The following is a 13,748-nucleotide window of genomic DNA, read 5'->3' as shown; positions in this document are numbered from 1 at the left end:
GTTGGCTGGTTAAGAGAGCACAGAGAGATGCCTTCTCCTGAGTCAGCTCATTAATTGAGCTGTGTCCTATCATAGAGCGAAGAACCATGCTGAGATGGTAGCTTGGTCTCTAGTGTTTATTCTACTCTATCAGACAGAAAATCCTGCCAAACTGAAAGACCGTGGGAAACCCTTACAGATAAACCCAAAAATCAAGGCGGGTCTGCTCTGAGTTTCTTCGAAGGGAAGTTCAAAGCCTCTAAACTACGCATGTCTTTTTCCCCCTGGATACTCCTGCTCACCATCAGTACTCATGGCAAGCTGGTCCCATTTTGGCAACCTCCAGGGTTTGAGGCAGCAGATATTTCCAGATTGAGCTGGTCCTGAAACTTTGTGCACAAAAAGGGTGTTCTCTGTCCTGCATCACCTGGCTAGGCTGGGACCACAGGAAATTGCAGCAGGCCTTTGGAGCATTATGTCTTCCCATATCCCTCCAGATTCCACTCCTTTGGAGCTTGTAAAGCTAATTTCCTCTTTAAGACCAATTTTTTAAAAGCCCCCGATGTGAGTTTACACCAATAGGTACTGTAAATCAGTTGGAGAACAAAGAAGGGGGAAGTCAGAAATTAAATATTTACCTGTATCATTTTAAGGGTTTTTTCCCCTTCTTTTTCTTCTATTTTTAACAATTACGAATAATAATAATATAATGGAGATTTTGCTATTAAGCTCAAAATTTCACACACATACACACACACACACACACAAACATGAAAACAACTCAATGTAATCTGCTTGGTATCTTTTATTAATGTTATATTGAGCATTATTTGTATAGCCTCAGTTATTATCTGTCCATCAACAGATATTCTGAATTTTTAAAAAAAAAAAAAGGGGGGGGGGAGGATAAAAAGCCCCCAACTCCTGCTTCTGAGTCCAGACGCATAATGCTTTCGGCTAGTATTACTGTAAATATGGCTGACTCTTGCTGAGATTTCATCCACGCCATCGTAAGGATTAGATACTTGAGATTTTTTCTCTCCAGATCCAGTGAAAACAGAACTTCAGATAGAACGGGAAGATTGCAGTTAGAAAGAGCTCCATCTGGCAGGCCTTTCTCATCTTTTCCCCCTGTTTTGTGTGTATTTCAGTCTCCAGAGCAATTCTATCAGTGACACCGGAGTGACTGCACTCACGCATGCTCTCTGTCGCAACCGAGGTCTCACCAGCCTCAAGTAGGTCCATACTGCGGGGTGCCCAGTGCTAACTCCTATGATGTCTTCTGTCCTTTGCCTACAATTTCAAAAGCAGGGAGATTTGGAACGTGCCACCGGCTATGACTTTTTACCACCTGGGCCAAAGTCAACAGTGATGATCCTGCATCACTCCTGATTTGGAATGGACGAGCCGCTTCTTCTGCCTCAGGGCCATGCGAGGTTGCATAGTGAAGGTTGCAAACCAGCCTCCCCCCGCCCCCCTGGCTTGCTGAGACCAGCCAGGGTGGTCCAAGTCCTGCCATCTGTTGTGACAAAGGCAGGTGGTTAGCACTGGACGGTTACAAGCTTCTACTCTGGGCTCTGCTCTTGCTGTTTCAGAGAGATGGAAATTTTCTCCTTAAACTGTTTGACAAATATTTGTCTCTGTAAAAGAGAATATATGTAGCTCAAGGCTGAGCGGTGGAACCCTTGGTGCTCTCTGAGGTGGGCTGTTTGCATTGATGATGTTACCTAGCTGGGTAATGAAATGTCAGCAAGCAAACAACCAGGCTCAAGAGAGCCACAAGGACTCCACAGATATTTGTCTTTTTCAAGCCTTCTTTCCTCTTGATCACAAGTGGACCTTTTGAACAAGTAGCCTGGGAAATTGGGGGGTGGGGGGGTGCCTGGGGATGATGGGAGTTAGTCTAAAATACCTGGCTGGAAAAGATTGATCCATTGCATTAATGAGTCATAGGGTCATATAGGCTCTTAATAAGTGTGAGGAAAAACGACTTTGGTTTAGACTTGGTGAAATTGTTATTGCAACTTCTGCTACGTCGTCATCTAACTTCCTGTAATGTTATGTGGGGACCATTACATACATCTTTGGGGATGTGTAATCTTATGTGGGAATGACCTTGGGAGACAGGACAAAGAGCCACAGACTAGGCAATGGTCAGATAAGAGGTAGCTGAGCCCGCAGAAGAAATAGGGGTGTGGCAAAGATCTCAGAAGGGACACTTCTACTTTCTTGGGCTGTACAGGTAAAGGGGGAGAGATATACTTTCTGACTTGCAAGATTTGGTTAATGTAACCTTATAATAAAGTTAGAGTCAGTACTTCTGGGGGTACATCTCTCCCCCTACACCTTTGTAGTCCAAGAAACTAGGGAGGGTCCCTTCTGTGACATTTGCCATGCCCCTTTCCTTCTGCGGCTCTTCCTCCTGTCTCCCAAGGTCATTCCCACATAATATTACACATCCCCAAAGATTATCAGATGCTGGGGATACCTGGATGCTTTCTCCCACATGCCCACCTCTTCATACCTCTGTTGGGTTGTATAAATAAAATAATTAGCTATTAAATCATCACAAAAAGGAATAGCAAACAGACTTGCACATTTCTCCCTCCCCTCCTATGTTCCAATCACTTAAGTTAGACTGGGGTGTCAAACCAATGAAGGCATTAAGAAAACATCAATAATGGTTTTCTCTTCCTTTTTTTTTTTTTAAGTCTACGGGAAAATTCCATAAGCCAAGAGGGAGCACAAGCCATCGCCAGTGCTCTGCGAGCTAATTGTACCCTGAGGAATCTGGAGTGAGTCCCTTCCCTGTTCAACTTCAATATTCACAAGTCTATTTGTAAATTTTGCCTAGAGTACAACATTTTACAGCCTGGCACTGGGATGGAGAAATCACGGCCCTCCAGATATTGTGAACTACAGGTCCCAGTAGCCTCACGCAGCAAGGAAAATGGAGAGGAATGCTGGGAATTGTAGTTTAAAGGGGGAAGGGGCCATGTTTCCTATTCTGGGCCTTTGCAGAAATGTGTTTCATTGGTTTATTTGGGGCACTTAATCTTAGAGATGCATCTCCCAAAAAGATCTGCTGTGGGCCTAAATGCAGAAGGGCAAGTCTCTTGGAACAGCAGCATATTAAAACCTTTCTAAGCTCAATATTTAATTATTGCTTTGATATTTTTAATTTGAGAGCCAGGTTGGTATAGTGATCAGAGCAGTGTTTCTCAACCTTGGCAACTTTAAGCTGTATGGACTTCAACTCCCAGAATTCCCCAGCCAACATGCTGGGTGGGGAATTCTGGGAGTTGAAGTCCATACAGCTTAAAGTTGCCAAGGTTGAGAAACACTGGATTAAAGGCACTGGGCTAGAAACCAGGAGACCATGAGTGCCAGTCATGCCTTTGTCCCAAAGCCAACTGATGACCTTGGGCCAGTCCCTCTCTCAGCCCTGAGAAGAAGGAGGTCAGGGCAAACCAACTGCAAAAATCTTGCCAAGAAAACTGCAGGGACTTGTCCAGGCAGTCCCCAGGAGTCAACAATGTATTTATTCATATTTCAAATTTTGTCACCGCCCATCTCCCTCAAAAGAATGACTCTGGGTGGTTTAAACTAAAAGTAAAGCTAAATGCAGATTAAAATACAATAGAAACAGTACCTCTTAAATAAAAATATCAAAATATAAAATGGTGGCCAGGAATGCCTTTGAGCACCCAGTAAAAAGGTGTCAAGTTGTGCTTGAAAATTTGCCCCCCCCCAAAGAAAGGAGGAGGATGAGGAGCATTCAGTGGGAGGAAGGGATGTGGAAGGCACTAATTATTATTATCTGGGAAATTTGTTTCCATCGCTCACATGCTGCTACATCAGGGTCCTGATCTTGCTTTGGACTGCTAGGCGCAATTAGGATTTTAGAATCAGGCAACTGCATCCATTTCTCCCGCTGGATGATCGTTATCCTCCTCCTTTCTTCAGGCAGGGGGGCAAACTTTCAAAGCAAAACTCGACACCTTTTTACTGGGTGCTCAAAGGCATTCCTGGCCATCAAAACCACACTGGAAACTTGCGCAAGTTGCACAAGTTAAAATATTTTGGGGATCCCCAGTCAGATGGGTCAGGGATGAGGACTCCTTGGGTTAAAAAATGGTGGACAGTTGGTTGAGCAGGAAATGGGTCAAGGGGACAGAGGTGGAGAAAAAGGTAGGAGAAAAAGAAGGGAACTGGAAAAACCTGAGAAACGATCAAGAGATAGATGAGGCAAAAGATCTTGGTGAACTCTGGAATAAGTCACGATGGCAGGCAATCTAAATTTCATAGGTAGTCCTCATTTAGCAACTGCCTCGTTTAGCGACCATTCACAGCTACGATGATCATGAAGGAGTAACTTTACAACTAATCCTCGCATTCACAACCTTTGCAGGTCTATAAAGCAAAAGAAAGCTGAAGTAAGATTATAAGCATAACTGTGGTTTCACTTAGCGACTGCTTCACTTAACATCTGAATTGCCGGTCCCAATTGTGGTCGCTAAGTGAGAACTCCCTGTATATTATTTTGAAATACCCCCATGAAGCTAAATCTTCAATGGCGTCAAGGCACCTTTTTAACCCTCCTTTCTCTGGGCGCTTCTTCCAGCTTGGCGGCCAACTTGCTGCATGACGAAGGGGTCCACGCCATTGCCCAGGCGCTGAAGGAGAACCAAGCCCTCACTTCCCTGCAGTGAGTTCTAGGGACTTGTGAGAGGGTGGCATTTGCTGTCTTTCTTGGCATGGACTCATCCTGTGATTTAGGCCTGGGCATCTTCTGAAATACAAAACCAAGTGCAGGTCACCAGCCAGGGATGGAAGCCCCCCCAGGAGCTCTCGAGTTTCCTACCTCCACAGGACTATAAAACTGGTGGGGTGGGGGGCAGATTCACGGCACGACCTCTACCTTGCACGAAAGGGGAGGAGTTATCCGTAACACCTTGCAGTCAGAAATAGAAGCTCTTTGTCCGTTTGCAAAGCTGCCTCCTGAAGTCAGCTTCGCTAATTTGATGCTGCTCCCCAGGCGTATGAGATTCTTCCTAAGAGACAAGAAGCTTTTCTGATTCTGTAAAAAAACCGAAAAAACATTTCCTTCTCCTTGAATAACAGTAGTCCCAAATGTCACTCAAGGGAGGATTTGGGAAAGGGGCTTTGGGAGCAAGGATGTGCCAGGCAACTTCTCCCTTTCCAACACATGGGACCTGGGACAGCAACGGTGCAGACCCACGCCCCCTGCATGTAGTCCAGAAGGCTTGGCTCTTACTCCGATTTTTCTCTTTACTTTTAGCTTGCAGTGGAATTTCATTCAGGCCAAAGCAGCGAAGGCCCTGAATCTAGCTTTGCAATTCAACAGGAGCCTGACCATCTTGGAGTAAGTCCTCATCTAGATCTAACATGAACAGTTTTTGTAACGAATGAAAAACAAAACAAAACACGGGCCGCTTTTCTAAAATCTCAGGATTGATCTAGACATGTAAGAATTCTGTTGCAGCAGAACGTTTTGAGATTACACTCCAAAGCTTTAGATTACATACAAGGAGCAGTGGGATCCTGTAACCTGGTTCCTGAGAATCCCTCATCTGGGCTCCACCAACACACCAAACCATAAACTAATTAAATGGCAGGGGTTGCACAACATGCTAATCCACAAAGCAAATTAACCAAGGCTAACATTCACCAAGTTTAGCTTGTGTGAAGGCGACCATTAGATCATTAACAGGCCTGGGTAACAGTCAGCAAAGCTTATGCCACCATTTTGAATCTTCACACAAAGGCATCAGCTTCGTGATACATGTGAAAATGTATGTGCAAATCTTTTAATGGCCTGCTCCGTTTTGATATTCCTGAGGTGCCTTGAGATTCCAAGAGAACTCAATTCCAAGTTTTCAAGTTCTCAACTGGGAGAACTCAATTCCAAGTTTCTGAAGGGCACCAGTGTGAAGGAAGATGCTTTGAATGGTGGGGTTGTGCTACAGAAAAGCCAACAGACCTTGACGCTGATACCTAGAATAACTTTGTATTTAAAATTAAATCTGATGTAGAATTGAATTTTACTTGGACACCATTCTTGGACTATAGTCTTATACATGGAATTGTGCCCCATCCCAAATTCCCTATCTTAACTTGATGTATAATTTATAGTACTGGTTTAATGCATTATTTACTCTCTACAGCAGGGCCACAACTGGGGGGGCGGGGGGGGCAAGCGGGGCATGTGACCCGGGTGCCGTACTGAGGGGGGGCCAAAATGGGCATGGAATCCATGTTTGCCCCAGGTGACACAGACCCTCGTTGCAGCCCTGCTCTACTTTTTTCTTTTAACGATTTGAACTGTGTTAACCAAACATTCTTAGCTTAAAACTGAACAGGGAGTTGTGGATTTTGATTAAATATCTTAAATACTGTGAGCTTCTAATGAGTATTAGAATGTATTAGTTTTACGTACATGCGTATATACATAGAAGCCGTGTAGAAACAGCTTGCCTCATGGTTGTCTTCTACGATTTTTTAAAAATTTCCCAATTGATCCTACCAACCAGGGATTTTCCAGTGGTCTCCCGTTCAGGTACAAACCAGGTCTAACCTTGCTCAATTATTTTTCTGAGATCAGCTAAGCAACGGTGCTGCCCCCTTCCCCCTTAAGACTGGATTGAGGTAGCTATTTCCAACTTTTTTAGAAGAAGAAAAAATCAAGCTTTCGGACGTAAATTAACCAGCCCAATTATTACTTGGCTTCTGTTATGGCGTATAAAGTGGCTTGACCACATCTCTTAATTGTGCAATATAAATGCCAAGCTAATGATTGCGGTGATAAAAAAATCTGCAGTGGGCACCATTTAGTATTTATTTTATTGCAGCTGCAGTGGGGGGTTGACTATAAGCAGCTTCCATTGGCAATTACGGTGGAAAACATTAAAGCAATAAATGTAACACCAACTAATGGCTATTGTGTAGCTTACTGCTGCAAAGTGTGATAATGCAGCAATTCATAGTAAAGGTAAAGGTTTCCCTTGACGTAAAGTCCAGTCGTGTCCGACTCTAGGGGGCGGTGCTCATCTCCGTTTCTAAGCCTTGGAGCCGGCGTTGTCATAGACACTTCCGGGTCATGTGGCCAGCATGACTCACGGAACGCCGTTACCTTCCCGCTGAAGCGGTACCAATTAATCTACTCACATTTTGCATGTTTTCGAACTGCTTGGTGTGCAGGAGCTGGGACTAGCAACGGGAGCTCACCCCGCCGCGCGGTTTCGAACCGCCGACCTTCCGATCAGCAGCTCAGCGGTTTAACCCGCAGCGCCACCACGTCCCCGCAGCAATTCATACCAGGCCAAAAAAGGATCATTTCCTCCTTTAACAACCTGCCGAAACATCCAAATCTTAATGGCTTTCTTGCACCCCAAGAGGGATGGTGCCAGTTTCATCTCAGAGGAGGGGATACAGAGACCCCCAGGAAACCCGCCCCTTCCAGATCTTCTTAGATGGCTAGATACCACGGAAGCAGGAAGCCTATCTATGTGTGGTGGCATGTGGGAATGACCTCGGGAGACGGGGAAGAGCCACGGCCAGGGGAATGGTCAGAGAAGAGGCAGCTGAGCCCACAGAAGGAAAGGGGATGTGGCAAACATCTCAGAAGGGACCCTCCCCAGTTTCTTGGGCTGTGAAGGCGACGGGGCAGAATTGTACTTTCAGACTTGCAAGATGCTGTTAATGGAACCTTACAATAAAGATAGAGCTGGTACTTCTGGGCGTGCTTCTCGTCTGGACTGCCTCGTAAGGCTGACACTATGGGAGTTATAGAAAGTAACAGAGGAGGAGAGAGACCAGTTTGTCACGTCCACTTTGCAAATTAAACCCGTCTTAAACTTCTTAATGTTGTGACCTTTGTCTGAAAGAACTTCTGGAATAACAGGTCTGTCTCTCAGGGAATTCTCCGATAAAAGACCTGCCAGCATCCTGACAGAGTCACGGTTCTTAAAAGCTATTGTGAAAAGCTCTTAGATTGCTTTCTTGGAAACAAGACACTTTCTACGCCTGTCTGGGGATGCATGTGAAATTAAGAACATCTCCTATCCCCCAGTTGTCTTTTCTCTCCTCTCTCTCCATATCTATCTATCTCCCCCAGGCTTTTAGGAGAGGAATGGTGTGATAAAATCACACTGAAAACATGTTTCTTACCAAGTTTAAATTGGTTGTATTGTATTCACATATACACAGTTTTTTTCCCCTTGCAATGCAATGCAGCACATCTGGCGAAAAGGTGTAGTAAGTTTTTATAATTTCTTGGCTTGCAGACAAATTTATTTTTAAAAGTCAGGGCAGATTTTAGAAATGACACCCCTTTTCCTGCAGGCCACATCCTGCCCTCTGAGCAACATCACATCCTTCTAGGCTAGTAACGACCAGCTTGGTGCCCATTCTTTCACCACGTCTTCTTGAGAAAAGCAGTTTTACACACCACAACTTGAGTGAGCTTCTTGAAAAAGTAAGCTTGGTCCAAGACATTGAGCAGAACAAGGTTGCCCAGTCCTTGGAATCAACTGGACCGTTCAGACTGCAGTTACAGAGAGCGTCTTTATAAATATTCTCCTGAGTTTAAAATAAAATAGTTCCCTGCAAGCAGATTGTAGCCCGATGTGCTCACCAGCCTGCGAATTTTCGGCTTCTTGATACATTACCTGAATAGAGTTTGCACACATTCAACCATTGCATCCTCTGTCACCTTGTTCTGGTCGTGGCGTGGTTTAGGGGACAGTCCCTACACCTTGTGTCTACTTGGAGAACAGCAGACGATATTCTTTTTCCCTTGGTCAAAGGATTCCTGGCGTTCCTAAAAATCTCCACCATCCTTGAGCTGTGACGTAAACTAATCCTTTGCGTTTGTTCTCTTTCAGTTTACAAGAAAATGCAATTGGGGATGAAGGAACAGCTGCTTTGGCTTCCGCTCTGAGGGTGAACTCAACACTCGAGGCCCTCTAGTAAGTTTCTAGGCTACCTCCAAGGGCAGCACGTCAATTAAGAGAGAGCCAAGCAAAGGCATTGGTGGACATGGTCGGTTACTGTTGGCCCAGGTCTTAAATCTGGCCTAAAACTGATGATTCACGACTTGTCTGTGGCTGGTGTGCATGTGTGTGTTGAAACTGGACTGCTGTGGATGATTTCCTTGATAGTATGTTTAGTGGCTGATGCCTTTCAAACACCAGAAAACATTAATGAACTATGATTAGATGCCAGCCGTAAACCGGAGGTCATCAAATCCCAGAAAAAACAAACTTGCCGTATTTACTTTTGTGCATGGAAAAAGTGAACAGCATAAACCACCTTAAAAATGCTGAACGGGAGTTTCCTTTTCCAGAGGAACTTTGTAAGATTAAGAACCAACCAAGGGCAGTTCTGATCTCACCAGCTTCTCCAAACTATGTGTTTCATCTTGTTGGCATGGAAAGCAGAGAGGACAGGGAACAACAAGCACAAATCATTTTGACATCCAAGTTAGAGAATCCTGCAAGGAAATTCATTCCCGCTTGGCATTAAAACTACAACATTTTCCTTCTTTTCACAATTTATTCCATTGACTTCCTGGACCAGTGTTTCTCAACCTTGGCAATTTGAAGATGGGTGGACTTCAACTCCCAGAATTCCCAAGTCAGCTTGGGGGGCTGGGGGAATTCTGGGAGTTGAAGTCCACCCATCTTCAAGAGGCCAAGGTTGAGGAACCCTGCCCTGGACACTCTGCTGAATGGCGGGCTGGCCAGGCTCCAGCCCTCTTAAAGGTGCTGTGTTTGCAGCCTGCAGGTGGCGGCAGTCGGGGTGAGCGGGGCCCGAGCCCTGGCAGAAGCATTGGCTGTTAACAAGTGCCTTGCAGTGTTGGAGTAAGTAACTTCCTTTATCCCTTAGGATGCAACTGACAAAGCGGGGAGTGGGGATTACACTTGTGCGTCTCAGACCCCAGCAGGTTAGCAGAGTCCAGCTTTCACCAATCTGCCACTCACCAGGAGTGATGGATTGCAATTCCCCTTGATGCCCAGCGGGAATTGCTGAGATAGCCGGAAGCACCAGGTTAGGCTAGAGGCTGTGCCAACCTGTCCCAATTCAAGAGTTCAGCCTTGGGGCCCTTCCGAAATCTCTGAAACCTACTTCGATTTCAGCTGTCCCAACTTCTCTTGAGCTTTAAATACAGGTAGTCCCCAACTTACAACCATAATTAGGACTGGGATTTCCATCGTAAGTCGTTGTGGTCGTAAGTCAAGTCACTGCATAACTGGACCTGATTTTATGACCATTTTTACAGTGGTCGTTAAGTGAATCCAGCTTCCCCTATGGGTGTTTTTTGCTGGAAAACAGCAAAAAAGTCACAAAACACAATCACCTGAACACAGGACGCTGCAACCAGTCGTAAATGTGACCTGGTTGTGCCTGAAATGCTATTATATGACTGTGGGGGGGGTGGCGGTGCGATGTTTTGTGATGCTTACAAACGGTCCTAAGTCCACCTGTGTACCTGCTACTTATTTTTAAATAATTAATGGTGTTCCCTGGATGCCACCAGAAACATCAGGGGTCATTCCCCACCTGGGCTGTGGGGATCGCGTCTTCCCTCCCTTTCTTAGAGGTGGGTGAACCACTCCATCAAGCTGTAGCCTCCTCATTGCAACTCTTCCTTATTTCTGATTTCAGCCTGAGAGGAAATGCCATTGGTCTGATAGGAGCCAAGGCAATGGCCCACTCCCTGAAAGTTAACAGCACCCTCCGCAGGCTGAAGTAAGTAGTGCATCTGGGAAAGGCTGCTGTGGAGGATGCTCATGCCGTCGCTTATATTAGGGGCAATCTTTTCAGCGTCCCGGTATCGTTTGTCTGGAAGAATTGGTTTCCTAGCTTTGATGGCAAGTTTCAGCTCCTAACATTTGGGTCATATATATATACTGAAGTATAACCATTTCAGTCTGTTTGGGTCAGACTGAAATGGTTTTGCATTTATTATCCAGACAAAAAAAGAAGCAGATTGCTTCAAGGGCCTTCTCTAACCAGCATTGTGCCTATCATCAGCCAGGTGTTAGATTTGTAAAGTGCAAGGCGTATCGATATTACAAGAACACCACGTCTTTGTTCCTAAAGCAACTGGCTGCCTTGAAATGTCTTAAGCTCAAGGAAACATCTTAAGCTCAAGGAAACATCTTAAGCGCCAAGAAACAGGAAATGCAAAACAGGACTGTTGCATCTTTTACACACAGCTTTAGAGTTGCACACAACTCTTCTTCAGGCATAAGTCCTGATAGATTCCCAATGTTCATTTGGTATTTCTTAGGACCTTTTGTGGAAGATAAAAGCAAACGTAGAGCAGATATGAGGCATGTGCTAAGTCACACCAAAGACTAAAACACACATACTAATTGTGAGAAATACGTAGGTTTGCTCAACATGCCGAGCAAGAACTGAGCAACGTTAGAACTTCCTGTATGTGTATCCAGCGTGTGTCTCTGTGCTCTTGCCCAGTCTCCAGGAGAACTCCTTGGGCATGGATGGGGCTATCTGCATTGCCACAGCCCTGACAGGGAGCCACAACCTCACCTACATCAAGTAAGTACCTTTTATGAGCTAGTGCAGGGTTCTTCAACCTTGGCAACTCTAAGCTGTGTGGACTTCAACTCCCAGAACTCCCCAGCCAGCTTTTCTGGGAGGAATTCTGGGAGTTGAAGTCCACACAGCTTAGAGTTGCCAAGGTTGAGGAACCCTGAGCTAGTGGGTTTGAGCTAGAACAGCCTTTCCCCAGGTGGTGCACACTGGAGAAGTTGGTGCAGAAGCCACAGAAGCTCCAATTTTTTATTTATTTATTTTATTTTCTATCCCCCCTTTATTATTTTTATAAATTACTCAAGGTGGGGAACATACCTAATACTCCCTCCTCCTCCTATTTTCCCCACAACAACAGCCCTGTGAGGTGGGTTGGGCTGAGAGAGACTGACTGGTCCAAGGTCATCCAACTGGCTTTCAGGCCTAAGGTGGGACTAGAACTCACAGCCTCCTGGTTTCTAGCCCATTGCCTTAACCACTAGACCAAACTGCCATGCTTATGGTGAAATGAAGAACAGTTTTTTACTCATCAATGTATTACGGAGGCAGAAGTTCAGTTCCCAATATTCTCAGCCAATATTTTTGAACTTCAAAGCCAAGTTTCTAGCCCATATCATTATTGGAGGGGAAGTCTGACATTTATAGACCTGTCTCTAGTAAACTATCAGTATGGAGCTCAAAATAAATTAGAAGATGCCCTGCCTAATTCCTTCTTTATTGCTGCCCCCCCTTAGCCCATCTTTCTGAAAACCTATCTATCGCTTGCTCTCCCCCTCCAAAAAAGTAGAGAAAATCCAGCATTATTGAAAATCTGAGTATTGAAATCAGGTTATACTCAGAAGGATATAAGGGGGACAGGCCAGAACCAATGTTTTCATCAAAATGATGAGAACAGAGTTGCAGTGTCACGGGCCCAGCTCCACCCCTCCCGTAAGTAGGTGGATGCCACAATGCACATACAAAAGGGTGTAGCTTGTGTTGTGACATCACAACACTGCTTTCATCTTTTGCCACCTCCCTGGAAGCCGCTGAAGGGTGAGGGAAAGTTTCTATCTTAGGAGTTACTGAATCTCAGGTTCTGCCTGGCTGGGTGAGTCAGACGGCTACAGTTTCCCGGGGACAATCCAAGCTTTAGACAGGTAAAGTACCAGAAAACATAGCATTGGTTCTGGTCCAAGTCTATATTGCAGGATGAGGACTACCCACTTCCAGCATTCACTCACAGCTTCTACTTTGTGTCTGCGCATGTGTGCACACATGCCTTTGAGTCAGTCCTAACTCCCTGGATGACTCTTGGCACCGGGTCTTTTTAACCCTGCATAAAAAAACAGCCCCAGCCTGCTCAGTGGCAGCACTGATCCGGAAGCTAAAGCTTAGATATTTCGGACACACAATGCGAAGGTAAGTGTCAACAGAGAAGAGTCTGATGCTTGGAAAAATCAAAGGCGCTTGCAAAAGAAGTGACAGAAGACAAGGTGGCTAAACGCTGCCACCGATGACCCAAGCAGGAGCTCGTGAGCGCCCAAGAAGCTGCCAGTCCTGCCGAAATAATGCCTCTCTGGTCACGGAGAGGCAGAAGTGACCGAATGGCCACCTCCATATGCCAATGCCGTAAACAGCTGAAAGCAAGCAGCGAAGCCACAAGCACCTTTTCCCCGCATCCCCTTCCAAGCTGAAGAAACTGGATAGCTGACCAGTCTGACCTTGAGCAAAGTCTTTGTGGTGCAGTTTCTCCTAATGCTGCTGCCTCTTCTTTTTTTCCTCCCACAGCTTACTGGGAAATAAAATTGGTGAATCAGGAGCTAAGGTGATTTCCGACGCCATCCGAACGAACGCCCCGAGCTGTGTGGTGGAGATATAAAGCAGGGCTGGGACTGCAGTACGCTGGAGGGAGGGAGTGGCGTCCACGCTCCCGGATGGATGCCCACGGACGGAGGGGCGGGCACGGTGAAAGGCTGGATTTCCTGACGGCACAGGACAGGCCTGAAGGGGAGATCCAGCCGTGAAACAGGGATGAAAGAGAAGCCCCACCACCACCACCACTCACAGGCATTCCGGATTTTTGCTCCTGCGAGGAGGGTGCTCGGATGAAAGAGTCGCCTTGGGTGAGATGGGCGGCCATGTAAATGTGAGCAATAAACAAACATTCTTTTAATAATCGCTTTTATCCTTTTATAATGATTGTT

At 45.7% G+C, this 13,748-nt stretch overlaps 1 protein-coding gene across 1 annotated transcript in view; it reads left to right on the top strand.

The window, feature by feature from the left end:
- The window catches only part of NLRC3 (NLR family CARD domain containing 3), a 30,448-nt gene extending 16,967 nt beyond the window's left edge, over window positions 1-13,481 (top strand). The window contains exons 10-18 of the mRNA XM_063314751.1: window positions 1,131-1,214; window positions 2,691-2,774; window positions 4,604-4,687; window positions 5,282-5,365; window positions 8,886-8,969; window positions 9,780-9,863; window positions 10,669-10,752; window positions 11,485-11,568; window positions 13,333-13,481. Of these exons, the coding sequence (XP_063170821.1) occupies window positions 1,131-1,214; window positions 2,691-2,774; window positions 4,604-4,687; window positions 5,282-5,365; window positions 8,886-8,969; window positions 9,780-9,863; window positions 10,669-10,752; window positions 11,485-11,568; window positions 13,333-13,423 (763 nt within the window). The 3' untranslated portion in view covers window positions 13,424-13,481. The remainder of the gene's footprint in view (window positions 1-1,130; window positions 1,215-2,690; window positions 2,775-4,603; window positions 4,688-5,281; window positions 5,366-8,885; window positions 8,970-9,779; window positions 9,864-10,668; window positions 10,753-11,484; window positions 11,569-13,332) is intronic.
- Window positions 13,482-13,748: the final 267 nt, after the last annotated feature.

The sequence above is a fragment of the Candoia aspera genome, chromosome 14 (genome assembly GCF_035149785.1).
Source record: "Candoia aspera isolate rCanAsp1 chromosome 14, rCanAsp1.hap2, whole genome shotgun sequence".
Classification (NCBI taxonomy): Eukaryota; Metazoa; Chordata; class Lepidosauria; order Squamata; family Boidae; genus Candoia; species Candoia aspera.
The sequence above is the reverse complement of the archived record's forward strand: the minus strand, read 5'-3'. Positions and strand labels throughout refer to the sequence as shown.